The sequence below is a fragment of the Fomitiporia mediterranea genome (genome assembly GCF_000271605.1).
Source record: "Fomitiporia mediterranea MF3/22 unplaced genomic scaffold FOMMEscaffold_1, whole genome shotgun sequence".
Classification (NCBI taxonomy): Eukaryota; Fungi; Basidiomycota; class Agaricomycetes; order Hymenochaetales; family Hymenochaetaceae; genus Fomitiporia; species Fomitiporia mediterranea.
The window spans coordinates 757044-783579 of NW_006760386.1; the positions used below are offsets into that span (position 1 = coordinate 757044).

The 26536-nt window shown below is 44.8% G+C and overlaps 7 protein-coding genes across 7 annotated transcripts; 4 read left to right on the forward strand and 3 right to left on the reverse strand.

The window, feature by feature from the left end:
• Positions 1 to 1256: 1256 nt before the first annotated feature.
• On the reverse strand, positions 1257 to 1930 carry FOMMEDRAFT_24746 (uncharacterized protein; the record flags this gene model as incomplete). Its single annotated transcript, XM_007261233.1, has 4 exons — positions 1257 to 1704; positions 1741 to 1749; positions 1826 to 1852; positions 1908 to 1930. 4 exons carry the CDS (start codon positions 1928 to 1930, stop codon positions 1257 to 1259), a joined length of 507 nt encoding a protein of 168 aa, XP_007261295.1.
• Positions 1931 to 6323: 4393 nt separating this feature from the next.
• On the reverse strand, positions 6324 to 9075 carry FOMMEDRAFT_149866 (uncharacterized protein; the record flags this gene model as incomplete). Its single annotated transcript, XM_007261234.1, has 6 exons — positions 6324 to 6457; positions 6574 to 6799; positions 7184 to 7396; positions 7444 to 7544; positions 8133 to 8400; positions 8461 to 9075. The coding sequence occupies 6 exons, from the start codon at positions 9073 to 9075 to the stop codon at positions 6324 to 6326; spliced, it is 1557 nt and encodes a 518-aa protein (XP_007261296.1).
• A 19-nt stretch (positions 9076 to 9094) lies between these two features.
• Positions 9095 to 11587, forward strand: FOMMEDRAFT_16043 (MFS monosaccharide transporter). The gene is made up of 6 exons (XM_007261235.1): positions 9095 to 9260; positions 9382 to 9416; positions 9471 to 9827; positions 10073 to 10402; positions 10457 to 10825; positions 10884 to 11587. Exons 1-6 carry the CDS (start codon positions 9180 to 9182, stop codon positions 11317 to 11319), a joined length of 1608 nt encoding a protein of 535 aa, XP_007261297.1. The 5' UTR covers positions 9095 to 9179; the 3' UTR covers positions 11320 to 11587.
• A 2107-nt stretch (positions 11588 to 13694) lies between these two features.
• Positions 13695 to 15810, forward strand: FOMMEDRAFT_149868 (MFS general substrate transporter; the record flags this gene model as incomplete). Its single annotated transcript, XM_007261236.1, has 13 exons — positions 13695 to 13904; positions 13981 to 14062; positions 14195 to 14241; positions 14290 to 14302; positions 14352 to 14454; positions 14486 to 14586; positions 14651 to 14797; positions 14878 to 14976; positions 15052 to 15227; positions 15285 to 15331; positions 15385 to 15560; positions 15615 to 15684; positions 15738 to 15810. 13 exons carry the CDS (start codon positions 13695 to 13697, stop codon positions 15808 to 15810), a joined length of 1344 nt encoding a protein of 447 aa, XP_007261298.1.
• Positions 15811 to 16713: 903 nt separating this feature from the next.
• On the forward strand, positions 16714 to 19091 carry FOMMEDRAFT_100537 (MFS general substrate transporter). Its single transcript, XM_007261237.1, has 14 exons — positions 16714 to 17146; positions 17203 to 17247; positions 17303 to 17362; positions 17413 to 17425; positions 17475 to 17578; positions 17632 to 17710; positions 17778 to 17924; positions 17976 to 18119; positions 18173 to 18250; positions 18308 to 18351; positions 18403 to 18449; positions 18508 to 18683; positions 18736 to 18805; positions 18859 to 19091. The coding sequence occupies exons 1-14, from the start codon at positions 16805 to 16807 to the stop codon at positions 18929 to 18931; spliced, it is 1422 nt and encodes a 473-aa protein (XP_007261299.1). The 5' UTR covers positions 16714 to 16804; the 3' UTR covers positions 18932 to 19091.
• A 673-nt stretch (positions 19092 to 19764) lies between these two features.
• Positions 19765 to 23267, forward strand: FOMMEDRAFT_143792 (uncharacterized protein; the record flags this gene model as incomplete). The annotated part of the gene is made up of 4 exons (XM_007261238.1): positions 19765 to 19795; positions 20022 to 20273; positions 20330 to 20431; positions 20484 to 23267. The coding sequence occupies 4 exons, from the start codon at positions 19765 to 19767 to the stop codon at positions 22811 to 22813; spliced, it is 2715 nt and encodes a 904-aa protein (XP_007261300.1). The 3' UTR covers positions 22814 to 23267.
• A 10-nt stretch (positions 23268 to 23277) lies between these two features.
• Fmlcc7 (laccase) lies at positions 23278 to 26250 on the reverse strand. Its single transcript, XM_007261239.1, has 16 exons — positions 25925 to 26250; positions 25808 to 25874; positions 25699 to 25752; positions 25533 to 25630; positions 25436 to 25474; positions 25322 to 25383; positions 25226 to 25267; positions 25088 to 25163; positions 24897 to 25028; positions 24747 to 24844; positions 24647 to 24697; positions 24440 to 24591; positions 24354 to 24374; positions 24208 to 24303; positions 23764 to 24151; positions 23278 to 23704 (listed from the first exon to the last, which is right to left on the reverse strand). Exons 1-16 carry the CDS (start codon positions 26062 to 26064, stop codon positions 23643 to 23645), a joined length of 1578 nt encoding a protein of 525 aa, XP_007261301.1. The 5' UTR covers positions 26065 to 26250; the 3' UTR covers positions 23278 to 23642.
• Between the last annotated feature and the right edge of the window lie 286 nt (positions 26251 to 26536).

Genomic DNA, 26536 nt, shown 5'->3' on the forward strand with positions numbered 1-26536 from the left:
AGGTAAGGAGTGATGAAGAGAAATGCGTCATTATATGCTCTCGATCTTCAGCAGTTGATTACATAAGCAACTATAATATGAGTCGTCAACTGATAGAACATTTCAATTATTGTATTTAGGTATAAAATAAAATAATTAATCTACTTTGTAATATAGTAAAAAGTAATATGACATGTATATAGCTTTCTAAACACACTGATGTAATTATTACAAGTAGATGAAATGCTTTTTACAATAATTGTAAACTATTTGTATAGATAGTCTAAGTATGATATACATATTATATACTTATAGTATACTTTTATTAAGATAATAATTATATAACAAGTGCTCTTACAATATTATATACATTAATATACCTTTTACATAAATTATTAGACAACAATAGTTATTGTTACATTATTATATTATAAATATAATTCTTTCTTTAAAATTATAATAAAAATGTAATGCAAGCATAATACTTTAGGCTATTATACAAAGTTAGTATAATACTTTTAATAGATTGTATTCATCCATAACACTTACTTAGCCTTTATATACATTAACATGTCTTATACAAACTTTACAATTGATTTGCAAGTCTTGTAATTACTTTACAATATATATACAATACTTATGTTACTTTACAAAGTCTACAATATATTATAAGAAATGCGACTTTTTCCTGATGCTACTGTATTGCTATCCCCTGTGCCCGCAAGTAACTTATTTAACTAACGAATGCTGTAAGCATAGAGCCATTTGCTCTTGGATTTCGAGCTTATCAAACTTACGAACTGTATAAGGAAATCAAATTAACGAGCTACTTTACGGAGGCGACGAGAGCAGTCATAGTAAAGGTACTAAAGGAGCATATTATGCCCGTTGAAGCCGATCCTCTGCCAGAGTCAGTGTGCTTAGAAGCTGCTATCGCTGTCTATTATGTTTCGTCACGAATACTAGTGATGTACTGATGCGCGTATTCCGCAGACAGGATTGATTTCAAGGGACTATGAGAACCAGTCTGAAAGAAGCACTTTGAAGCACTTTGCTTGTGGTAATCACGTGGCAAATGCATACCTTTTCGGTTTCTTACGTCATTATTATGTCATAACAAAGTCGCGTATATGTCACATGAGAAATTCTTTACTCATTGCGCTACATTTTGCATCTAACCAACGTATCATTGCAGATTTACGTGATCCTATCTGTCACCATGCCAGGCTCGTATGAATAAACACAACGTCTATTACTTTGTCCTGGTAGCTACATGCTCAACGATGGTCGGTGTTGATGCCCCTTCTTGGCAGTTTTCGCTTATCGGGGCCGCCACACTCACTAGGAGTGGGAGTGCCTGCCTCACTTATCTCAGGCTTAACATTTGAGACTAGGCTGGCGTCGAAATCCTGCGAGCGAACTTCTTCGACTACAGGTCCCTCTTTGACTTTCTTGCTCGAATGATGTGAATCGCGACGGGAGGCACGCTTATCATTGTCATCCCCTGTATCAGAAGAGGCCGAGAATGCATGACCACTTTTACGCTTTGTGACACGGCCGACACCATCGTCCAGGTCAATTGTTCCATCGACTTTTGTATCCCTAGGAAGGAACTTGACCTGTCCCTCGATCACAGCTCTGCCATCTTTCTTATAATGCGTTCTAATGTCCGAACCCCCTAATGCTTGTGCAAGCTTGTCAACTTCACTGGAGTCTTTGTCAGTTCTGCAATAACAGAGGCAGAAGACACAAGCTGCTTACTCTTTCTGTCTGTAACAGATTTTTCATAAAAGCACGCACGCATCAGGATACCTGTAGAAAGTACTGGTACGTGCAAGAAACTCACCGACTGTTATCCATCCATGTATCAACACTAGCAGGTAATTAGTTGTACTCTATACTATTAGAAAGGCAACACTAATACATACTCCATTCCGTCCCTGGAACCCATTACAATCGAGTTTCTCGAGCGTTTACCGTATGTTGTTCTTTGTTCCCAGTTGCAAACCTGTGTTTCGTTCAAGCTGACGTGGCGGTGAAGAGGAAAACATATTTATACTTGGTTTGCATCATGGAAAATGAAGAATATGCAAAGGAGCTTGGTAACCCCCGAATTCACTCATCACCACTGAAGCGACGTAATCAAATGCAAAGTGAGCACTGTACCATATTTACTGTCATAATCGGTTGAGGACCCTTCTTCAAGGAGCTTTCTTGAATTCAGTCTAGCAAACTTACTAACAGTATGAGCCTTTGATAAGGCAAGCCTGTGTGACAAGCGAGTTTACTGAAGCAATGGGAGCAATACAATGATTCAGCACATTCCTATACCTATAACTGGCATTATAAATCCTCTGGAATCCTTTTTGGGAGCAAATAGAACTGTCGAATGCGCTTCTCCACTACGAATTCCCGCTATGCGAGGTGTTTGCAGTTTAAACTGGTTTTTCACGGCCGCAGGGACTAGACTAATGAACTCGCCACATCAATCCGAAACATACAATTATGTTATTTTGCATTACCAGAAGATGAACAGGGAAACAACATTGCTGTACTTGCACTAGGAGGTCACCTAACGGACAGCAATTTGGAATGATGTCATTCTCAGTCCCATAGCACCTAGCAGGGTCACCATAGGGATGACATTGTTATTGGAGTGGCCTTGTGAGCTGCAAACGACTCATAGTCCACTTTGACAACAGACAATGGTTCACGGTCATCATTTGAGAGGTATACATGACTATTGTAACGAGTGGTCGTGTATTCAGAGGCCTTTAGATTACAAGCCACCTTGCACTTGGAAACTCGTCAATACATCATTCCAACCAATTCCTAGGATCAACTGGGACTGCCAGTTCATGCATCACGAAAAAGTCTTAAGTATTATACTTGCTTGTAATCTTGTATATTTTATAAATTTTATAAAATTTGTCCAATTACTTATAATCTTCCTGGGGGGTTAAGCAAGGAAAGTACAATGTTAAATAAGCAAGAAAAAATACTTTTAAAACTTGGCAATTTCTGATATAATTTTATAAATTGTCAAGTTATACAAGTGATTATAATATACTTCCTAAATTACAAGGTTAAGACATACTTATTAATTTGTGACAGTGTAATATCTGCTTATAATGCTTACAAGTCATTACAAGTGTTTGAATAGCTTGCTTTTGCTTACTATACAATTTTATATCAAATAATTAATCGAATATAATTATATTTAAATTATAGAATACAAAAATAGTAAATAATACGCCATTTCTACAGTCCCAACCCCTACACCACCAGCTGCCTCTGCCTCATTCTTCTGCGAGTGGGATTTGTGTTGGACAAGGATGACGCATTCTCAGGCCGTTCGACGTAGTCTTCGTCACCACGTTTTGGTCGTTGCTCGGTCCCTGCAAGTTGAACTGCGAGTGTGTGTGGAATGAGGTTGAGCAGGTTGTGGAGATTGAGGCTGCGCCTGTGAGACGAGCTTAGAGTGATTAGCAAGTGACAATAAGAGCGAAAAGATGGACGCACTGCGACAGCGTGTAGCGAGTGTGGGTGGGTCACCTGGATTGGAAATCCGGAGCGTTGAGCGAGCTAATTTGGGCTGCAGGGGAAACGTGTCTGTGCAAGCGCGTTGCATGCTCTAGCTACGACGCGATGCGCAATCGGAGGTGCAGTGAACTCAGTAATAGTTGTGGATGACTTCGAAGGTGTATCTCTAGGACGTTCTGGCTCGAAGGGAGAGGATGAAGTGGGTGGTGCGGGCGGACTTGGCTCAGGAGAGGTGAGCGGTGGCTACTGCTTCTGTTATTCAAAATGGTGTCATGGACGGCACTGGGGTATATAAATGCACACGGCGTGGGCCCATCAAGGGTGATGTCAAGCATAGGATGGTAGGTGTGGAAGGAGAGTGTGCGGGGGGTCAGAGAGAGGATTGCGCCTGAGGAGTGGTAATACATGGACATTGTCGCGAGCGCGTACTCACCGATTGTTGCTTGCGTTGCTGAGCAGGAAGAAGTACACGAATGCATGGAATTATTGAAGAAGTCGGTCAACAATGCGGATGCGCGAATGCGAATGCAAAAAAGAAGGCGAGCATAATAAAAAGGAGGACAATGAAGGAGAGGCAACGCAAGAGGCAGAGCGAGGAGCGGGAGGGATGAAAGGGAGACAAGAAGTTGGGAGGAGAGGGATGAGCAACTATTGTGCGAGTTATTATGAAGTGGACTGGCTACTTACGCTTTACGCTGAAGGACTGTGTAGCCAGCTCGGCCGTGTTGTCACAAGATCTGAGGCTCAGCGCAGGCATTACAGTGGCAGATTAGAGAGACGAATCCAGCGACCTTTGTTGTCTAGGCAGTTGCAGGCAGTGTGCCTGCTGGAGGATGCTTGTAGGCAGAGGACTGGCCTGGAGAGGACAAAAGAGACGACATAGCGTTGGGGGAAGAGGGTTGGGGAGATGATGGAGGTAGGAGGAAAAGGAGTGACGAGAGCAAGTGCGTCATTATATGCTCTCGATCTTTGGTACTCGATTATGTAATCACTTCGATATATTGTTTAAAGGTAAAAACAAATTATATTATAAGTCTGACAGAGTGATTGTTAACATTATTAATATATATAATTGTATATTATCTTACTAAAAGTATTGTAATTAACTTACAAGCACAACATATTACTTTTATGACTATTATAATCAATCAACTATTGTTACAAATAACTTATAATATAATTTTAGCATATTATAATAGGAGTTGAGTACTTGTACCTCACATGTAATGTTGTAATAATACTATTAGTAAGCTTACTTACTCTAAAACATGTTTGTAGTTTAATAGAAACTTTGTATATTTCTTACATTTATATACAATCATTATAATTACATTACAAGTGAAATACAAGTATTATTTTAGAATGTAATGCTTATGAAATCATTTTATTAGTTTACTTTTGCTATTATTAAATACATTTGTTACGACTTTTTCGTGATGTGTCTGCCTCTCTTCTTAGTGGTACTAATTATCAACTTGTAACAACTGTATCAAATTAATAGAACCATCCTGAAGCTTGAACTATCCTCTGGTAATTGCAGGTAGACTGTCTCATATAGGAGAGTAGCACTTGGCAGAGTAAATATGAAACATTTTTTCACCCAGTCAAGTTGTTAGTTTATTAGAAGTTACACTTACAGTGCAAGACAGTGCCAAAAGATGCTACTTGTTAGGACACAAACATTTATCAGTATATATAGTGTGGACCAGGTGTCAAGCCAAGCTTAACATTGCACCCTTTTGGTGAAGAGGTTCTATGTATGGTCCACTATATATGGTAATCCCTCACACTACTAAAAGGACAGGTGAAACTCTACAACACGGGTAAGAAGACCACAAGGTCGATAACATTACATAGCACCAGGACGCATTATGATTATGACCGATGCATAGTATTGGTACTTACGAGTTGACATAATTGTACTACTTTTGCATTTCGGAGTGCAAGCGGATCTCGCTTGGCTGTGCAGAAAGGAATTCGGAGCTAGCAGCCGGAAGGCGCACAACGAGTTTCCAGGTGTTACAAAATAGACGTGTACTCCTGTTTGTTCCACTGAACTTCCATCGCAATTGATAATAGTTTTTTTTTGGTTGACCCAGCCGGATTTGAAACGAAAATAGTTATGAGAAAAAGTAGTGGCAGCAGCGCCTTCTCATAGACCGAAAGGGTAACTATAAAGAAATACTCCGGATCTACAACGGATGCATTCTCCGAAGCGGAAAGAAGTTACACTATTACACAGCCGTGTTACATGCCCACTCCGTACCCCCGTTTTGAAATTCGTAATTGCACTAGAAGGCGGGTACACAAAATGTAAGCGAAAGAACTTGTAACATATCCTCGCACATGATATCGTTTGGCTTTTAGCTTTGGATTGTCGGGTGCTTCTGGTGCGTATGCAAACGAAGTTTGGGGAACTGATCCGGGTCGAGGAGCTTTCGGGTGGCAGAGGCGGTGCTGAACGCCATGAGTCGGCCCGGCGTTAACACTGAATAACGTGTTGCAGAGTCCGGAGCGAAATTTACAGTGGCACTGCTGCCATATAGGCATTACTTGAACCCGGCTCGCGAACATCCAGCCTCAAAATCGGGATCCATCAAGAGATTGACAGAGGTTCCACACATACATTTACAAAGTAACTTTACCCCTAATTCAGTCGACTGAATTTGTGGCGGTGGAAGTCCCCGCGAAGAAATTTTGCTTTGCTTGAACGTCGATGGGGCTTAACATTCGTTCCTTATTCGATTGTGGTCTCGACATTTGTTTGGCTATTTGGAGGGTTTCGTGCTAAGAGGTGTACCTCATACTCCGTCCCGGTCCGTGGAACCATTGACGGTTACCGGCGGGATAGTGAATACGGCCAATCTACGGTCGAGGGCGAGGGCGGGCTGGGCGTCGGGGCTGTACATCGATCTGCCCTCTGCGTTTTGATGGACTAAACAGGGGATCCAGGCCACATTCGTTGGGGGATTTTTTAGTTAGTTAGGTGTCAGAGAAAACATGAAGGGAAAGAAGAGGAAGAGGAGATGATTGGCTTGTGCCTTTATTTACGAGATTTCACTCCCGGTGCATGCCTCACGAGGTTGCCAAATTCCAGCGGATGCCTTTCGTGTTGCTCGCTGCGCTCTTGCCATGCGTTAGAGTTGTCGTTGCCATCACCATCACGGAAGTACAGGTGTTTCAGTTGGGTCCCGAACGCCGAGCAGGGACAAGAAGCGGGAGCGTACAGGTCTTGTGAACGCGGATCCAGCCCCGCACCGACATATGGACCAACGCACTAGCATAGACGATGCACATGGATCAGGATGAGAGATCTCGGATTCGGGTATGCACAGAAAGCGTGAAGCGTGACGCGGTCTTCCGGGGTCCTCGTCACTCATCCCCTCTCGGAAAAGTCTGGAAAACATACACTAGATTCTTAATTTAACATCGGCTCGTGTTATTGATGTGATATGATACTGATATGCATGGGTGGATATTTGATTCTTCTACATCCGACGGAGTGAATGGATTTGGATGAATTGAGCTTTGATGGGGATAGAACCGACGGAAATGACAATGAGAAAGTTTCAAGGGTTATGATCAGTTGTGTTTTTCCTGTCTTCGACCATGCGAAATCCATTTTGGACGAACTGAAGAAGTCGAAGAGAACGCAAATTACAATTCTGATGACGCATAGGGTAACAAGGACTGAACGACGACTCGGGACGAGTATCTTGGGGGATAGCTTGCCAGGTGGAAAAACTCTGCGTCGTTCACTCAAAGGGAAGGTGAGCATCGCATTATTGGTGGCCACTTGTCGATACGATTTGAGCGGAAAGCTTAGATGCGGAAACGTAAACGCCCTCGTATACACACCCATATCACTTATCCGCTGTAAATCAGTGTTTGCATCAGCAAAGATGATGACGAAGCACAGACGTCGAACTCGATGAATATGGAAGGTAGAAGTGAAGGAAGCCTGTTATCCAGCTTCCGTGGCAAAGAGGTGACGTCCGCCGACGAGAAGTTCTCGTAGGTGCCTGCGATGTATTTTTATCGTAGTCTTGTGACGTCAACGCATCTTTGTTCTATTTACTTAGCCAACTTTCAAAGCTGATTTACCTGCTCAAACAGTAGCATAGGTTTTGATGATATGGAATAAACGAGCTGCGGATGGCCGGGGAGACCGACACATCAGTTCCTAGCAACAGCTGAATTGAAGAATCGTGCCATAAAAAGCCAGCCTAGACTGAACGGCCAGACAGGGACGAAGTCAGAAGTAAGAAGGTTCATAGAGTGCCCGATTGAATACTGTGCGCAGCGCCCAACTGAGATGGAACCGCCTCGGCCATACCTACGCCGCGACAACGAAAGCAAATTGATTCATGATCGAGCGTCCTCATCCATATGCTCCTCATTCCACGTCTCCAGCGCGCGTCGCGAGGTCGTTGCGTCGTTTCTGCGGAGACTATTCACGAAATGGCTTGGTGCAATGATTGAATGAACTCGTGCGTTCGGCGAACGTGCTGGTGATTTGAGAGGGCTGGGTTCGGTATAGAAACAATAGACCGAGTCCTTCTAGATGGCTTGCGCGGCATATTCTGAGATGTTACCTTGCCTGCGCTCACATGAACAGGGAAACAGAGCGGCCAAGAGCAAAACAAGTATAGAAAAGAGGACTTTTTGTCGTGGACGGCGAGCATCCAGATTGGGTTGTGTTGAATGGAGTCCGCTGACCGTCTGCATAACATATGCGCGAATTCTAAATATGTCAAACCCGGCTTGCGATCGGCGCAAGAGGATGAAAAAAGGCGTTTCGAGCAAATTCAACGCATATATGCATGTCACACCCTGCATCCGCATCAGAGGGTTTCCGAAGAAAGTTTTCTCGCTTAACTAGGGGTTATTTGAGTTGAGTTGATCTCGTCACAGATGGGGCGCCTCTTGAGAACAGACAATGTTTGACCAAGAAGGAAACACTGCTGTAACAGCATGAAGGGAAGCATCGGGATATGCCATGAGGGCGATTATGGCGATTGTGTAGCACCTTTTGGGCGATACAAGGGGCTTTGAAGTGCCAGTGTGAATCGCCTGGAGACGCGGACAGAACAGACGTTCTGAACGGTCGCACGCATAAGATCCGAGGACACTCCCAACACCGCATTCGCACGACGGCCTGCGTCGAAAATTGCACGAGTAGAAAGAAGGTACGAGAGTAGAGAAGGCAAAAATCGGACGAATGGTAAATCGATTTCGCATTGGGCCTGGAAAAGGAGCAAACAGGCGCGGTGGATCGAGAGAGGCGAAGACACTGACTTGGCTAGGCTTGAGATGTGTGGAAGGAGGTGTCCAGGGTCCCAGTCCAATTCTAGATGGGCCAGCCGGAAATGGCAGGCGGAGATCGACGGATAATGGCAGGACCGAGCCGCTGTGACCATGCGCTTCTCTAACCGGCGATCGGATATTTTCGCAAAATATGAGATTTAAGGGTTTACTCGTCCGCAACAGAATGCATGAAGGCTTTGATATAAAAAGACCCGTCGCACCTGGCTCCCGACTGCCCCAAAGCATCTCTGCTTTTCCCCACCCCCGCACACCGAGTTTCTCTCGCCTCCCCGAACCTCTTCCCTCCTAGCCTCTCCCACACTTCCACACTACCTACTCCCACCTCACTCATGGCAGGAGGTCCAGCTGCTGCTGGCGGTCCCGTCATTGGCTCCGGCGCGTCTAAGAATGCAGCTGCAGGTATTGTCATGGTCAGTTCACAGTTCTGCTCTCTTCACTCCTTCAGCTGACCAGTCCCTTGTTAGGCGTATGTGTTTTTTGGTATAAAGTTAGCATTTGATGGTTCCCTGACCCTGTTTCCCCTTCGTAATTAGCGCCTTCGCGGCTTTCGGTGGCATTCTCTACGGGTAAGTGTATTGGTATTTTGCGCTTGTGAAGAGTACTGATTAGCGCACATTTAGTTATGACACGGGTATCATCAACGGTGTACAGGCTATGGAGGATTGGCTCCGCACATTCGGAGAGCCTACGACGGATTTGACCGACTTCCCTGGCGGCTTTGGTATTACGACTGGTCAGAGGTCGCTTGTTGTATCCATCCTCTCCGCCGGCACCTTCACTGGTGCGCTCATTGGTGCTCCCGTCGCTGATATTCTTGGTCGTAAATGGGGTATCATCTTCACTTGTCTCGTGTTCTCCGTCGGTGTTGCGATGCAAACCGCTTCGACCGCATTGCCGCTATTCATTGTTGGCCGTGTAATTGCTGGTATTGGTGTTGGCCAGGTCTCGGTCCTCGTTCCCATGTATCAATCAGAATGGTGTGTAACGCTTTTCGCTTCTTTTCATTCTGTTCCCGCCCCCGGCCCCTATCTCCACTCTTTTGACCTTGCACACGCTTCCTGTGCCTTTCGATTGTTCTGTTCAATGTCACAGCGTGTCGCGAGGTCTTGACATTTTGACCTTCATTTGGCCTTTCCAAATCCGTAAACGTCGCCGATCTCGTATTTGTCCTATTTTTGGATGACAGACGGAATCTAATCCACTTTTTTAATTTCATGTCCAGCGCTCCGAAATGGATTCGTGGTGCTATCGTATCCGGGTACCAGTGGGCTATTACGATCGGTCTTCTGCTCGCCTCTGTTGTGAACAACGCTACCGAAGGTCGGCAAGACCATTCGTCTTATCGAATCCCGATTTCCATTCAATTCGTCTGGGCATTCATTCTCGCATCTGGTATGGCCGTCCTCCCTGAATCGCCACGTTGGCTCATCAAGAAGGGTCGCGACGCGGAGGCTGCTAAGTCTCTCGGTCGTCTCACCGGAGCCTCTCCCGATGATCCTGCGGTCATTGATGATCTCAACGATGTCCGTTCGAACCTCGAGGAAGAGAAGAGGTACATACATCGCACATTGTTTATTATTTGATCTGACTGAACAAATTTCTCCAGACTTGGTACTGCTACCTATTTGGATTGCTTCAAGCTCGGCGAACCGAACAAGATTTGCTTCCGTGTTTGCACGGGAATGGCCCTGCAGGCTTGGCAGCAGCTTACTGGTATCAACTTCATCTTCTACTATGGGACGACTTTCTTCCAAAACTCTGGCATCAAAAATTCTTTCCTCATCTCCGTTGCTACGAACGTCGTCAATGTGTTCATGACTCTTCCGGGCATGTGGGGTGTTGAGAGGTTCGGTCGTCGCCGTTTGTTACTTGTCGGTGCTGTGGGCATGTGTGTGTGCGAGTTCATTGTCGCTATTGCTGGTGTCACTGTGCCGAAGTCGAATCTGGCAGGGCAGAAGGTGCTCATTGCCTTTGTGTACGTAAACTTCAGCCTCTTCTAGCGACAAATGCTTATTTTTACCGACTTTTAAAAGCTGTATCTATATTGCTTTCTTCGCATCCACTTGGGGTCCGATCGCCTGGGTCATTACGGGTGAAATCTTCCCTCTCAATGTACGTGCAAAGGCCATGTCTCTTGCCGTCGCGTCAAACTGGCTGTGGAACTTCGGAATTGGCTATGCGACACCTTACCTCGTCAACTCGGGCAAGGGCAATGCCAACCTTCAGGCAAAGGTGTTCTTCATTTGGGGTGCAACCTGCTTCTGCTGTATTATCTTCACATACTTCTGCATTCCGGAGACCAAGGGTCTTTCACTCGAGCAGGTCGACATTCTGTATCAGCACTCAACGCCGATTACGAGCCACCGCATTCGTGCCAAGCTCATGGCGGAAAATATTCATACAACAGAGCACGGCAATCTCGAAGGGAAGGACGTGCACACGGATAGCCATTCCGAAGAGAAGGTCTAGATGGATCCCTTTATCCCTTCATCTATAATCTCTCACTTTTCTCCCTACCTCACCCCTCACTGACTGTCCTCTTATGTCCCGCCGTTGTGGTGGCACTTTGCTTCGTATAAAATGGGTTATGCTTTGTAATGGGCAGAATGCACATACATACAGATCTGCATTCATTATTTAATTTTCGTCATTATTGTAACTCGGATGAGTACAATGATCTCCTGTACTGCTTTTCATGTTTGTTTCTGTACGCAATTATACGATCATTTCATCCTTCGGAATGTCTTGACCTATGCCGTTAGTAATACCACGCATACTGCCCACAGTGAATGTGGGTCCTCCCAACGTGCCAACATATCTGACAGTGACAACGTCAGCTATGCTCTTTCCGAGCTTCTCGCTCCTATCTACAGCAGCCAGTCACGAGTTCATTCGTGCCTATGCCGTGTGTGAGGTTATCTTCCGTTTGCATCACCACACACTTCCTATTCTATAAATCTCGTCACGTCTATTTTCTTCTCGACAACACAGCGATTGCAACGCATATTCGGATTAAGTATTAGGTAGGACTCCGAAAGCAAGTTACGATAAATTTTAATCATACATTCTCATCATCAAAAAGGGACGTAGGGGCATTCGGGTCCGTGTCTGGTTAATAGGTTTGAGTGGGAAAATATGTACTCGAGGTCGAAAGGATCAGATGTGTGGTCATGAGGTACGTTGTGAAACGTCTGCATCCGATGGTCTAGTGATGCACCGTGTGTATGTGATATTGAGTTGCATGTGGTCAGGAACCAGGATTAGTGCTTGGTGAGGACACGTCAGCACAGGAATGAACGCTATTGGAAATTACGTGTAAGGAGCCTGTTGCAGCTTTTGTCTGCATTTCCACACATGCTCTCAACTTGTGCCGGTATGCATTAGGGTAGTATACTATCAAAGCTCGGTTTGGTGCTGGAGAGCATTAGGATCACCTACTGATGCATATACGCCTTCAATATAAATAGTTGTGCTTTCTAAAGTAGCCTCGACGTTCCTACATTTGAAATTTCAGCATGCTCTCTTCATAGCTATTTCATCCCAGAATAGGCTGGCTGTCTTACTAATGACAATCCACCATGGACAAAGTTGCATATAGGCGTCAATATCCATAGACTTGTGGAGTGCCTGATATTTGCAACTACTCCTCGGCCTAACACGGTCAGCTAAGTTCTTCCGAGAGATGCCTCAATATGAAGGAAGTCAAAGTTAAATTGCAGCTTAAATGCCAAACAAACATAGATAACAAGTGTACAAGTTTGGCTCGGTGAGACTTCGGAAAGTTGGATGACTAGATAAATGACCTAACCCATGTTGCTTCTTGTCGTCCCTCAGAGGTCAGAGTATGCCCTTGGATGTTTTATAGCTTTTTAACAATAGTCAATGTATAACTGTAGACAGATTGAGTAGGCATAAACTTCTTGTTAATGCATAGAGTTTCCCAAACATACATAGACAGAGAAATGAGTTCCGAGCCAAGAGAGCAAAGCAGTTAGAAACAGTACATGCTACATAAGGGGAAGAAGGAGAGCAGACAAAGCCAGTTTCAAAGCAAATTGAACGCTTGCTCTTACAGGGTAGACGAGTGAAAACAACGTTTTAGGACAACTATTATAGCGGCTCTAATAGCAGAGTTGCGAATAAAAGAAACTTGAGGGACCAAAGGTACATTTGGCATTCTCGCATTGTGAGAAACTACGTGTAAAGAGCACGTGGATCCATTACGTAAGGTGGACATTTCCTTAACCAAACGTTGAAACTTAAATCATTACTTGTCCACACCTTCCCTCATAACGTTATATTCCTGAGAGCAAGAAGACCTTCTTTTGATAAGTGCATGTCTCCTCAATTGCATGGGATGTACTGTCTTTCAGCATGTACAGCAAAAATCTTGGTTTCAAAAGCAGTCTGCCTGCGTTCCAACCTCAGCTTTGTCGAGTCAATTATCGAGTCATGTTTATCCAAACTGGTAATGGCATCGGACCAGTGGTTGAATGTACCCTAACATATTTCATGCTTATGGTCTAACTAGGTTTTGGTTATCATATGACAGACTCATTTAAATGTTACTGGTGACAGAAAGGTGCAAGTCTTGTCCTTTAGTCAGAGCTTTTTTACCGCTTATAGAGTGACATGTGAGGCTCGGAGAAATCTTGGGACTACCAACACTGTTCTTTCAACCCACAGCAACATTTCTTCCCCATGTGAGAGCTATCTGACTGGCTTCTCTGCTCATACATCCCCCAATTTTTGGCGGGAGTCGAGTCACGCTTGACTAGATAAATAACCCAGCCTTGCACGATCCTTTCCTCGCTCAGATAACGTCTTCATATACACCGTCGAAAATGTCTACAATTCAAGAGCTTCTGAATACCAAGCCTACCGAGGGCGAGGCACTGGCCGCAAATGTCGAAATGACGACTCAGTGTGCCAGGAAATCTTTCACTCGAAGTACAAGTGGGCTTTATGATTCGAAGGCTGTGGACGTTGCGACGCGGGAGGTCCCCGCCGATGGTGGCGTCGTGCTGCAAGAGAAGGACGAAGGAAATACTGCTGTGACGAAGACTCCTGCCATGATATGGAAAGCAAGAATAGATTTTACGGTGCTCTGCTTCACTCTATTTCTATCAGGCTGGGATGGAGGGACCACCGGATCTTTGGTTCCTAGGTTCCAGCTATTTACAATGTTCGTGGAGCATTGGGATTGTCATTCGTACATGCCCCTATAAATTCTAGTCGAAGGTCAACTTTACGGTCGTGTCCCTTATATTCATCACGAATTGTATTGTGAGCTTCGCTAAAGTCGTCGTTGCTTGTCATGCAATGTATTAATCTGTCCTTCTAGGAGCGACATCAAACGTGTATTTGAACGAGATTCTTAGCTTTGGAAAAGTATGCTTCTAGAAGTCATGTATTACTTTCTATTGACTTCTTGAATAGGTTCTCGTACTAGGTTGGTATTGTTGAAAGACTTGAGTGAATCTATCCTAACGATGAGTTAGGCGCCCTTGCACAGGTGCTTGGGTATGCACTAATGGCACCAGCGTTACCCTTTCTGGCCTTCTGCATCGCATTCTTCATCAACGGCTGGGGATATCCCTTCAAGTAGGTATTTTGATCCTTATAACTTCTATAGTAACACTAATAATCACTCAAAGGATGCTCAGAGTAACCGCTTCGTTGCGAGACTGTCAGAGAATTCTTCTGCAAAGATGGGAACCATGCATGCTATCTATGGTATGCTGCTATCCTCTACACACTCAAAGGGACACATCATTCATACTATTGTTGTGACTGTTAGGCTTTGGCGCGGTCTGTTCGCCATTCGCTACCACGCAATTTGCACAAATGCCGAGGCATTGGTCATATCACTTTATAATCTCGACTGGAATCGCCATAATAAATACAATATTCCTCTTGCTTACATTCAAGGGGAAGACTATGGATGGTGAGGATAATTTGCAATTAAATGGTGATCTGTCATAACGTTCTATGCAGAATATTAATGTTTCCTCGAAATTGGTGAAGCTGCGACTGAACAGGGGACAAGTGAGGACAGCAAGTACAAACAAATCATGACGCAGAAGGTCGTCCATCCTCTTGCGTTCTTTAGCTTGGTGTATGTCGGTATCGAAATTACTATAGGAGGTCCATACAGAGTCCTCAAGCTATGATACCTGGTAATTCACTGGCGATATCTAGGATGGACTATTTCATATCTACAGAAGCATCGTGGTGGGGGATCCTCATCCGGATATGTGTCTACTGGTTTCTTTGGCGGTACGTTTTTCTTTCTTGTGCAGGAATCAATTATCAGATCCGTACTTGCTGAAGGCCTTACGCTTGGGCGCGTCCTCCTTGTATGGGTGGATGAGAAGGTATATTTCCGAGACTCCTGCAATTATAATACAAGATGAGTGAATGAACTTTTATAGGTCGGAGAGCATCTGATCATATATATTTACATCCTCGCAGCGCTTGGGTTTGTATTTTCACCGACTTTGTACCGGTTGGATATACTTATATGTATTCCAGCCTTGAGTTGGTGGTATGGCTCGCCCCAAATTTGATTGCCGACGCGGTGGCTGTCTCATTCGTTGGTTTTATTCTCGGTCCTATGTACCCAATCCTCATGAACGAGGCTGGCCGACTTATCCCGCAATGGTTACTAACCGGTTCTATTGGTTGGATTGCATCATTCGGCTGTGCTGGTAAGTCCAGCCAAACATTCACGCAGGAGTGTGATTGAAGTTGATTAATTGTAGGCTCTGCTATTTTCCCGTTTGCAACTGGTGCGCTCGCTGAGAGGTTTGGAATCGTGAGCCTGCAGCCATTGTATGCTCACCCCACACTTATAGTGAAGTATTATCTTGAATTCGATTGTCCAGACTTGTCGTCCTTTACGGAGTGCTGTTTGCACTCTGGCTGTTTGTCCCGGATGGGACCAGACGAACAGCGTAAACGAGGAAGTCTTTATGAAAGATAGACCCCAATAGAATACATCTCCACTCATCAAGGTAATATCAGAATGACGTTCCTTTGTGCCGTTACAGAATTCACAGTCCAGTCACATTTTCACAGCGTTTATATATTACCTCAGTTCAAGTACAACCTTTTTATGCCTAGTTCATTCAAAGCCAGCACCTTACTATGTTTGTGTCCAGTACAGATAAAGTGTCATCTTGTAATGTGAATGAAAGACTGACTATCTGCCACGGACGTTGGAAATAATCAAATGTAAATCCTCATTTCCACATAGTTTAAAGAAGCTGTCACAGAATGAGTGCCAGAACGTAGATAATGCCTTGCCATGCAAGAAACTAGGCTTTGACCTGGTATAATAAAGAGAACCATTTCTACCAACAAAATTTATTACTCTCCCTACACAATGCTATTCTTCCAATATTAAGATGACTTACTCCTGGTAGAAAATGACTTCTCACCTGTAAGGGATATATAAGCTTTGAACATACTCAACTCAACAAAGCTCCTAGTCTATCTGTAGGATCTTACCCTTGTTAGCCTATATTTATCCAAGCCAGAAATAGTAATGAGTTAAATGGCTAAATGTCAATATAGTCTCTTACATATCCTATGTCTACAGTGTGATTTGCACCTCTGGTTGCTAAGAGTTGAATTTGTTTTATTGTAACGCCGGGAAGAGTGCATTATTTTCCCTTACTAATTTTCCCTTACTAATAGGTTTTCTGCAAAATGATCTTCGTTACCCTTTATAGAGATCACGTGATATTCGGATAAATGTCGGGACTACTAACACATTCTTCTGACCCACGGCAACATTTCTTCCCCATGCGAATGTTGTTTAGCTAGCTTCCCTGCCCATGCGTTCTCCTGTTTTCTTGGCCAGAGTCGAGTCATTTGGACTAGATAAATATTCCAGTCTTCTGCGGCCTCCCTTCATTTACGCACAACATCTTCATATCCTACGTCGATAATGTCTACAATTCACGAGTTCCGGGATGCAAAGTCTACTGATGGCGGAGGTCCTGCTGCAAGCGTCGAAATGACGACTCAGTCTACCAGGAAGTCTTTCACTCGGAGTACAAGCAGACTCCATGATTCGAAGGCTGTGGACGTTGCAACGCGGGAGGTCCCCGCCGATGGTGGCGTTGCGTTAAAAGAGAAGGACGAAGGAAATACTACTGTGACGAAGACTCCTGCCATGATATGGAAAGCAAGAATAGACTTTGCGGCACTTTGCTTCACTCTATTCCTAGCGGGCTGGGACAGTGGGACCGCCGGACCTTTAATTCCAAGGTTCCAACTATTTTATAATGTTCGTCGAGCATTAGAATAATCATTCATTCATGTCCTCATGTATTATCTGCAAAGGTCAACTTTACCATTGTTTCCCTGATATTCATTATGAACTGTGTTGTGAGCTTCATAGAAGTTAGAGCTCGTTACGCAATGCCTTAATTCGTCCTCTCAGGGATTCCTTCTCGGAGCGGCCACGAACGTATTTTTGACCGAGAGACTCGGCTTTGGAAAGGTACCAGTCGGGCGACCTCTCGTTTTGCTTTCTGTTAACTTCGTGAATAGGTCCTTGTACTGGGTTGGTACTGTTTATAAGTACATGTGGGTTTGTCTTAACAATGAGTCAGGCTCCCTCGCACAGACAGTTGGATATATACTAATGGCGCCAGCACTACCCTTTTCTGTCTTTTGCATTGCATTCCTCATTAATGGCTGGGGCATATCTCTTCAAGTAAGGATTGTAATCCTTATATTGTATGTATTCACTCTGACAATTATTCAAAGGACGCTCAAAGTAACAGCTTTGTCGCGGGACTATCGGAGAATTCATCTGCAAAGATGGGAATCATGCATGCACTCTATGGTATGATGTTATTCTTGACACATATGAGGGAATAAATTATTTATACTGCAGCTGTCGATTGCACCAGGCTTCGGCGCGGTCTGCTCCCCATTCGCTGCCACGCAATTTGCACAAATGCCGAAGCATTGGTCGTATCACTTTATAATTTCGACTGGAATCGCAACAATAAATACAATATTTCTGGTACTTGCATTTAAAGGGAAGACTATCGATGGTGAGGACGTCTTATCAGTTAGATGATGGTCTATTGTAATGTTCTGCGTAGAATGTTTTCTCGAGATAGGTGAAGCTGCAACCGAACAAGGGACGAGTGACGACAGCAAGTACAAGCAAATTTTGACAAATAAGGTTGTCCACCTTCTCGCATTCTGGAGCTTGGTCTATGTCGGTATCGAAATTACTATAGGAGGTCCGCATAGAGTCTCAAGCTATAAGAACTAGTAACTCACCAGCGATATCTAGGGTGGACTGTTTCATACCTCCAGAAGCATCGGGGCGGAGGGCCCTCGTCCGGTTATGTCTCTACCGGTTTCTTTGGCGGTATGTTTTCCCTCCTTTCTGGTCGGAAATCACTTACCAGAACCATACATGTGGAAGGTCTTACGCTTGGACGCGTCCTCCTTCTGCAGGTGAATGAGAAGGTAATATTTATGATAATTTCACAATGACAAGGAGTTAATGGTCTTCTATAGGTCGGGGAACACTTGATCATCTACATTTACACGCTTTTGGCGCTTGGGTTTGTAATTTTACCGAAGTTGTACCGCATGGATGGGGTATACTTAGATGTATTTCAGGCTCGAATTGGTCGTATGGCTCGTCCCAAATCTAATCGCCGACGCGGTGGCAGTCTCATTTGTTGGTTTTGTTCTCGGCCCTATGTACCCAATCCTCATGAATGAGACTGGCCGATTAGTCCCGCAATGGTTACTAACCGGTTCCATTGGATGGATCGCGTCGTTTGGTTTTGCCGGTAAGTCGCGTCAAACGGACACGCGGGAACGTAACTAAATAAATAATTGTAGGTTCTGCACTTTTCCCCTTCGCCACTGGAGCACTTGCTGAGAGGTTCGGAATTGTGAGCCTGCAGCCACTGTATGTTGATTCCATATTCATAGTCAAGTATGGTCCTGAATTTTATCATCCAGTCTCATCATCCTTTATGGGGTGATGTTTGTGCTCTGGCTGTTGGTCCCAAATGGTGCTAGGCGAACGACATAACGAGAAAGTCATTGAAAAAAATAGACGCAAACAGAATACATCTTCACTCATCAACCCATGGATTAATCGGAACGACATTTCATCAACTCGCTATAGGGGTAGGATTTTCACAGCATTTTTGAGCCTTTGTCCAATTGAAGTGAAATATGTCTATTTGTACAAAAAGAACACAATACACCGATCAAATTTATATATCCTCAGTTCAAACATTACTTTTACGCGCCAGGTTAATTCAAAGAAAGCGTTTCATTGCTTTCATGTCCAGTCCAATCAAAGCGTCAACTCGTGGTGTGATTAAGAGCCTGACGATCTGCTGCGGACTGCGCCCGGCAAGAAGCCAAACGTAAATCCTTATCGCCGTGTAGTTTAACGCAGCTGCCACGGAATGAGTGCAGAACGTAGATAAAGTCACGGCGCTGCGAGAAGCTGAAATGATGTACTATTCGCACCAGACACGGATGGTGTATCTGATATAAGCAAGACCTCTTCTTCGTAGAAAATTTGCCAAATCATTTAGCTTCATGCAAAGTATACATATATATGACACTATGATGAGAGGTTAGCAAAGCATCAAAGCGAGGACGAGCCATTTTCCTGCACGGACATGAACATTTACCGTTACACAATCTCTTTCATCCTTCCACAGGGAGTTATATACCGAATATGAAAAATGTACAGCCCATACAGAGCCCATCCCAACGAGAAATCATAAGAAGGCGATTTGCGTTGAGCTACGCCCGCTGCGAAGGCAGGTAAAGTGATTGTCGCTCTTGCCGCATTGCTTAGCAGAACTGCAACATTTGTTGGCACAGAACGCTCAAAGTTGCGGCAGGATGAAAAGATGGGGACGACGAGCAAGTATGTGTAAGTAATAGCAGATAAAAAGGCGTTCCATTGTCCACAGCAGTTCTGTTGAATGGGGAATGGCCGAACCAGAAAGACAAATGACACTAACAAGAAGTCGCTAACTAATAAGACCTACAGTACACGTGACAACATATCGTAGGACGCTGTGGGCGTAATTTGCATATGACGGCCTGAAATTTCTTCATGCCTCGTTTTCATGCTCTGTAACCTATCGTGTTGACAGGGCTTATGCCTGCAACTCGTACAAGGCGTAGAATTCCAAGTGACGGCGTCCTCCCTGAAAACCCCAATTGGATCACTATTCACGCAAGTGATGGCAATGCAAAACGTTGGCCTACAAATACTACTATGAATCCAGATTCGGTGGACAATGTCGACTTTATGCAGCCGCTTCCAATAGACGATGGGTCATCTATCAAGTGGCGTCTGGTCATCGGGAAGAAGCTTGCCAAAATGCTTAACCGTCCTGACCCTGGTGAGTAATCGTACACAGATGCTTTAATGGATAAATATTTAAATACTGCTGGACAGAAAGTGATAAATGGGTTCTTAAGGATTGGCCCGCTGGCTATCAATTTTACATTCACAAGAAGGGTCACAAAGATGACCCACGATGCGATCCTTATCTCATTGGTAAATTTATTTGTATTTTCGAATGATATAGAATAATCCACCATTTTGACAGGTTCAGAGATAGTTGGGCGATTTCGTTCGCCTGCAGAGTTTATACCTCACGCGTGTTGGCTTATGACAGACGCGACTCGTAATAGGTCAAATTGCGCCTGCAAATATTGTACCGGGAAGCCACAACGCGAGATCAGTAACACATTCGGCTTATCACGCATTGGCAGACTGCCGCGCAACGATAGTTATAATGTGAAAGATAGGCCCGTGTCTGTTACGAGAGAAGAAAATGAGCCTCTGCCTCATCGTCAGCAGCAGGCACCAGAGGCGTTCAACCTGTCAGTAGACCCCACACAGCCTGTAAATTTAGAACGTGAGAAAGACTTGCGAGCTCAATTAGGACCAAGCTCTCTGGGTGAACGACGCTGGGCGCGTGAAGGCGAACTGGTTTGGGTTAGACTTGATTATCCGATTCATGTGGATGACGTGGATAGCCACTCCGAAACGATTTCGTTTTGGCCAGGCATTATTGATGAGATAAACATCAAGTCTAACGTCACTCTCACACAAACCCAAGAAACACGGCTGGCAAACGCGTCCGAAGAGAGCCCGGGACCGACTACTCCAAGCAGCTCAGATGCTTCTTTAGATTTGGATCCGTGGACTGTAGTTCAAAAGTTCGTCTACAAGGTCGAGCTTCTTGTTACCTCCGGCTCGGTCATTTACGGCTCTGATCGTATTTTACCGTACCAGTCTTATGCCCCGGATAGTAGTCTCGTTGCAGCAGTGCGAAGGATCAAATTCAACTTGGATGATTCTACTGGCACGCTTGATAGAATGACTGTGCCTTCCGATCCCGAAGGGGATGGACAGATGGAACAAGCGGAAAGGGCCTTGTTCAATCGTTTCCGATCTTATAACCCGTTTCCAGAGAACGAGCCTCGACTTGAGCAAGGCGTGGAGCTAAGTCAATATATCTCTACGGCAGCTGGAGCGTTTGCTGTTGCGATTCAAATTGCCTCTCGTCTAACAATGTATTGGACCCCTTCAGATGCATGGGAGGGTAAAATGCGACGTCCATCGACGCGAACGAATGCCTGGAGCCTTGTTCAAGAGACATCTTCATTTGCGGAACGATGTGCACTAATCCAAAGGGTACTTGGATTATTGCAAACTAGCGACGACGGCTACACCGCTCAGACGAGATTCCAAGGTATGTGGTGGGGTCCAGAACGTATTTGGACGGGTGATATTGTGCGTTTGAAGCTTGGACGGTACGAAGTGGCACCAGAAGGGACGGACATGATTAGGAAGCCGTCTGGTGCAAGAAAATATGACCTGCTAGAGGTCAACATGGATAGACTCGGAGCACAATCAGCGGCAGGCATTTCAGATGTTGATAGTGTAATGCACGACGTGGACACAATCGTTCCAGATATCGTCTCATTCGAGACTGGTGGTAGCTCAGTGACGAAAAGTGTTGCTGACATCTGTGCCCAGAACTTAGGGGCTGTCTTGCGCTCACTCTTCTTACGAATCGTTAGTTTATTTCTCGTGCAAGTTCCAAGCGACGATGGGAAGAGCCTGAAAAACGAGTGCAGGATGAGTGGTATGCTCTATGAGCTTGCCGATGAAGATTGGGAACCCGATGGAGCGGAATTCCGAGAGCCCTTGTCTCAGAATACGGTCGAGACGGACTCGCATTCTCCAATCTCGTCAAAAGCCTCGATGGTGACGCCACTGAGGGCTGTTACGTCTAACGAGGCAAGACCGATACTCGCAGATGTGATCAACCAATCGGCCTCTCGTGGACCTCGACCGTCTTCATCAAGCTTAGATACACCAAAGCCAGGGTTTCCGACCGATGTCGTGATGACGGACCTCTCGCAAAACAGCTCGAGTTCATCCGCTCTGGTAGGACTGTCCCTGGTCAGAGAACAGGAGGCAAACTGGGAATCGCCAGTATCTAACGTGGAATCATCAGTTCCTTCTGCTTCTACTTCCACTCCACAGAAGTCTACTGAGCGGCACTGCCCATTGCCACCTCCTCCGCTTAAGAGGAAATTCCGACCTATACTGCGAGATAGACACGAAGTTGTCATGCCCCTCACGGAGCTCGCGGGTCGGTACTATCCCGGCCTGCTCGAGAATCCACATCTATGGCCACGTTTGCAAGGCGCAGTCAAGAATCCTGAAGCACCCGAAAGTAAAGTTATTGGCGCTTTGGACGGTTTCTTGCCTGGCGTATATAACTCCGTAGATCCCACACGATTCTTGGCAGGCCGTGAAAAAATGCTTGACGAAGCGGAGAAGATAGCACGGGCGGAGGTAGTCGACTATTGGAAATGCCAAACAAAAATAGCAAATGCGATTGTGGCGGACGATGATTGATCGCATTTCCTGGTCTGCCCCTTTACTGAACGTTAAGTGGTATTCGTAAACTTCGTAAACGTATTCATGTTTTCCGCACCACTTCGTTTTCTCGCATGTTTTCGATCGTCCTGTTATCCGCGTTGCTTTCGTCCTTGCTTTTCCACACTTCCTCAGAAAATGCCCCGAAGTCAAGCGAAATACTGTGATCTGTAACGCTTTGCTGACTGGAACGTATTCCTACTTCCCGCATTTTTCGCTTTCCCGCATGTTTTCAACTGTGTTTGCTATCCACGTGCTTTCGTATTTAGTTGTCCTTTCTGCATTTTCGCTTTACTACTTTTTATTTTTAATTTGCTGTGGTGTTCCCCCTTCCGATCCCTTGGGGATGCCCTACCATCAAGTATATGATCCACTTGCAATGTGTATAATCATTTCCCAAGAAGTTATTTGTACATTTATTTCAGTCCAGACTAAAACCCCTTTCGATATATACTGCATTGTTGACATTATCTGGCTAAAAATAACATATAACTAAAGACAAACGAGTGGAGTGCTAGTATTATGCAGTTGACATGCAAGCACAGGCGAGGCAAAGCAATATTAGGTTAATTTTTTCGTAGGAAGTAGAACGCATGTACAAAGCGAAAATAAGATAGCATTCAGATTAATTGCCGGTGGAAGTAGAAGATACTGTCCTTTGTTAGTTAAGAGTCCAAGTAGTAATGTACGGAAGTCCGAGTTGGTTGCGTTAGGAGTGAGGATTGATTGATGAATACTCCAATTAACCCAAGAAGAAACGAGTGGAAGCCGAGATCACGCATACGCATAGAGACGAATCTATGCCAGATTACCGAAGATGCTTGTCTGGGTTAAGCTGATCGTACAGAGGACACAAGTCCTTCCAGCTGTCTGTGATTTATCCCATTGAAGTCAGCAACCAGTCGTTTCAGAATAAATTTAGATCTTACCTCCAGGTACATCATCACTTCTCATCCCATCCACATCCTCAGCGAACACAACAGCCAGTCCATGTTCCAAATGCCAATCGATATGACAATGGAAGAACCATGGGCCAGGATTATCCGTGACGAAACGAATGGTAATGTTATCGGTTATTTGGCCTGGTGTAACGACGTCCCGTCGTACAGGGTTCACGAAATTATATTCGGAGCTCCCAGCGGTTTGGATAACGTCGAAAGTATGTCCGTGCAGATGGAAAGGATGGTCGTTTATTCCCTGAACAGTGACCTCGATGACCTTATTTGGAGGGAGTGTGTATACCGATCCAGCTGGAAGCAAATCTTGTGCACTGCTTGCGCCACTTAGGACTTGGAGCAGCACGGGAATGCTTGGAGGCTGAGAGCCATTGATGTCAGTTGGACAAGGATTAACGAGTTATCCAAATTACTCACAGTGAATGTAGCATTATTCACCGCCCATGACCCACTCTTGAAAGATGGTTTCAACGTAAGAACTACGTCGGCACCACCAGGGTATGGTTCACCAGGCTTAAAGCGGGTTAGAAGGTTTACACAAAACACTCAAAGTAGTTACTCACTGCTCCAGGTTCGCGAAGAGGCTGCAAAACAATCATGTACGTTGTTAGTTCATTGCATTCAAGGAGCAAAACAACATTCATCTCACATGAAGATCGGTCTCCTTCAGCACTACAGGATACTGTGGCTCGAAATCTTTAGACGGTTCGGTAGCACTTGCACCTTCATAACGAAGAATGGCAGAGTTGACTCCGTTATCTGTAGTAGCATTGTTCGGATAGCTCGGGATTGCACGGATCCCTAATACACGAAGACATTTAAGATTTGTCACAAGCAGGAACATGGTAATACGTACAATAATTGCCAACAGGCTTGTCCATTATAACGACAATCGAATACCGTTGACCTTCGCAAATATTAATCACGAGCAAAGTTATTAGGCAATGTTTTCCTACCAGCGAATATTTCGAGCGAATCCACCATGACCGGGTCTGTCTCAACTCCATCCGCTTCAATAACTATCATCTTATGGCCGGAAATCGAAAAGTTGTACCTAAGGTTTTATCTATTAAATATGTTACCACGTAAACAGAACGGATACGTACGAAGGATGGCAGCTCATGTTAACAACCCTGAACCGATGGCGTTTGCCTGGCTGGGCACGAATAACTGCAAGTTCACTAGTAGGATTAATGTTCCATCGTCCAAGGCCGTTGATAAGAGTCGAATCGGGAACACTAAGGGCATACACAAATTAGAGATAACTAAAGGAAAATCTGGACCTATGTGCACGAACGGTGGGGGTCCAGGAAGGCCATTGAGCTGCGGTGCAGGTGTGTGGTACCAATCCGACAACGAAATCACGGTTGACTCTAAATGCATCATTTAGATGAACTGGATCGAAATGGCTAGTTTAGAAACGGAAGACACTGACCATCATCGACATCGTAAAGGAATTTTAGCGGGTCCTCGGGATCTAAACGAGATAGGTAAATTTGCATTCATTGATGATGAAAAAGTTCAAATTGACCATAGATGACCAAAGGACCAGACAAGCCATCGCAATACTGTGTCGACAAATGCGAGTGATACCTAACAATTCAATATTTAGGCAAAGAAGCATGCAAGATATTCAAATACACACCAGTATGTTCCGCTCTGTACTGGACAAGAGAAGTTGTATCTGAAAGGATCAATTGTCAATATCGTTTCTAACGTGGTGAATCTGTGAGAAGACCAACGTATAACTATGACCAGGAACGATCGGGCATTGGGTCACAGATGCTGCACCATCCATCGATGCAGAATGCCCGTTCTTCTGGAGAATACCGTGCCAATGCTGAGGTACACACTCACAATTTAGTATTTGATGAACCACGAGATTGCCTCCAACTATGACAAACTCACGATAGAAGTGGACCTTATCATGGTTGGGTCCGTTAGGCTGTCGGTAACATTGATCTACAGAAAGTAACTCAACATTTCACCGGAAAAGACACTTAACAATTTCACTTACGAGGAACCGATCGCCGACATTCCCGTAAATAAGTGGACTGGGTATCTTCCCATTAGCAGTGACTACTCTGTAAAACTATGAGCCTCATGTAGAGGATGCAAATGTTGTTCAACATACGAGCGGGAGAAACCATCAGGAGCAACGACAGCATTCGTGATATTCAATGAAAAATTGACGTCTGCCGCGAAGACACCTCCTAGTAAAGAACGAAAAGCAACGAATGTAAGCGCTCCCAACTGGAAGCTTAGGGACCGCATAGCCAAAAAACAGCGCGTAAGAAGAAAGGAGCGACGAGGAAGTAACAAGTCCGCAGAAGAGCGTGCAGGGGAAATAAGGAATGAAAGTTGTGTCGTAGTCCAGAAAAAAAGGCTCAGCTATAACCTAGATGGCTTCGATTTAGCTTGAGCGCCCAGACCGGGGACAAACAATTTGTCCAGCCTTATGAATTGAATACGAGTAAGGGACAACTGGCGTTGCCAGATTCCCGGCATGATTAAAACACTCGACCCCAGACAGACAGTCCCGTATGTCCCCTTCGCTTAGGACGTGAAGCATACCGGGCGGATCCGAGGTGTTCTAGTTGAAGCGAAGCATCAATCGTCGGACAGAGAATCCCGTTCATGTAATGGTAGACTCATGAAATGGAAGGGTGTTAGATGAACCCGTTGAATAGCATACAAACACCGATGAATAACGTGTACTCATTTCCAGAAGACTTGCAGTACAAAA

Bases quoted from the DNA above. Each gene is read 5' to 3' on its own strand.
- FOMMEDRAFT_16043 (XM_007261235.1), top strand. From the start codon at position 9,180: ATGGCAGGAGGTCCAGCTGCTGCTGGCGGTCCCGTCATTGGCTCCGGC. The intron at 9,828-10,072 runs GTGTGTAACGCT...TTTCATGTCCAG, and splicing joins CCCATGTATCAATCAGAATG to CGCTCCGAAATGGATTCGTG. The intron at 10,403-10,456 runs GTACATACATCG...AAATTTCTCCAG, and splicing joins AACCTCGAGGAAGAGAAGAG to ACTTGGTACTGCTACCTATT.
- FOMMEDRAFT_100537 (XM_007261237.1), top strand. From the start codon at position 16,805: ATGTCTACAATTCACGAGTTCCGGGATGCAAAGTCTACTGATGGCGGA. The intron at 18,684-18,735 runs GTAAGTCGCGTC...AAATAATTGTAG, and splicing joins CGCGTCGTTTGGTTTTGCCG to GTTCTGCACTTTTCCCCTTC. The intron at 18,806-18,858 runs GTATGTTGATTC...TTTATCATCCAG, and splicing joins ATTGTGAGCCTGCAGCCACT to TCTCATCATCCTTTATGGGG.
- Fmlcc7 (XM_007261239.1), bottom strand. From the start codon at position 26,064: ATGCGGTCCCTAAGCTTCCAGTTGGGAGCGCTTACATTCGTTGCTTTT. The intron at 25,475-25,532 runs GTTGGTCTTCTC...TGATCCTTTCAG, and splicing joins GTTCCTGGTCATAGTTATAC to ATACAACTTCTCTTGTCCAG. The intron at 25,384-25,435 runs GTGTGTATTTGA...TTGAATTGTTAG, and splicing joins GTACAGAGCGGAACATACTG to GTATCACTCGCATTTGTCGA.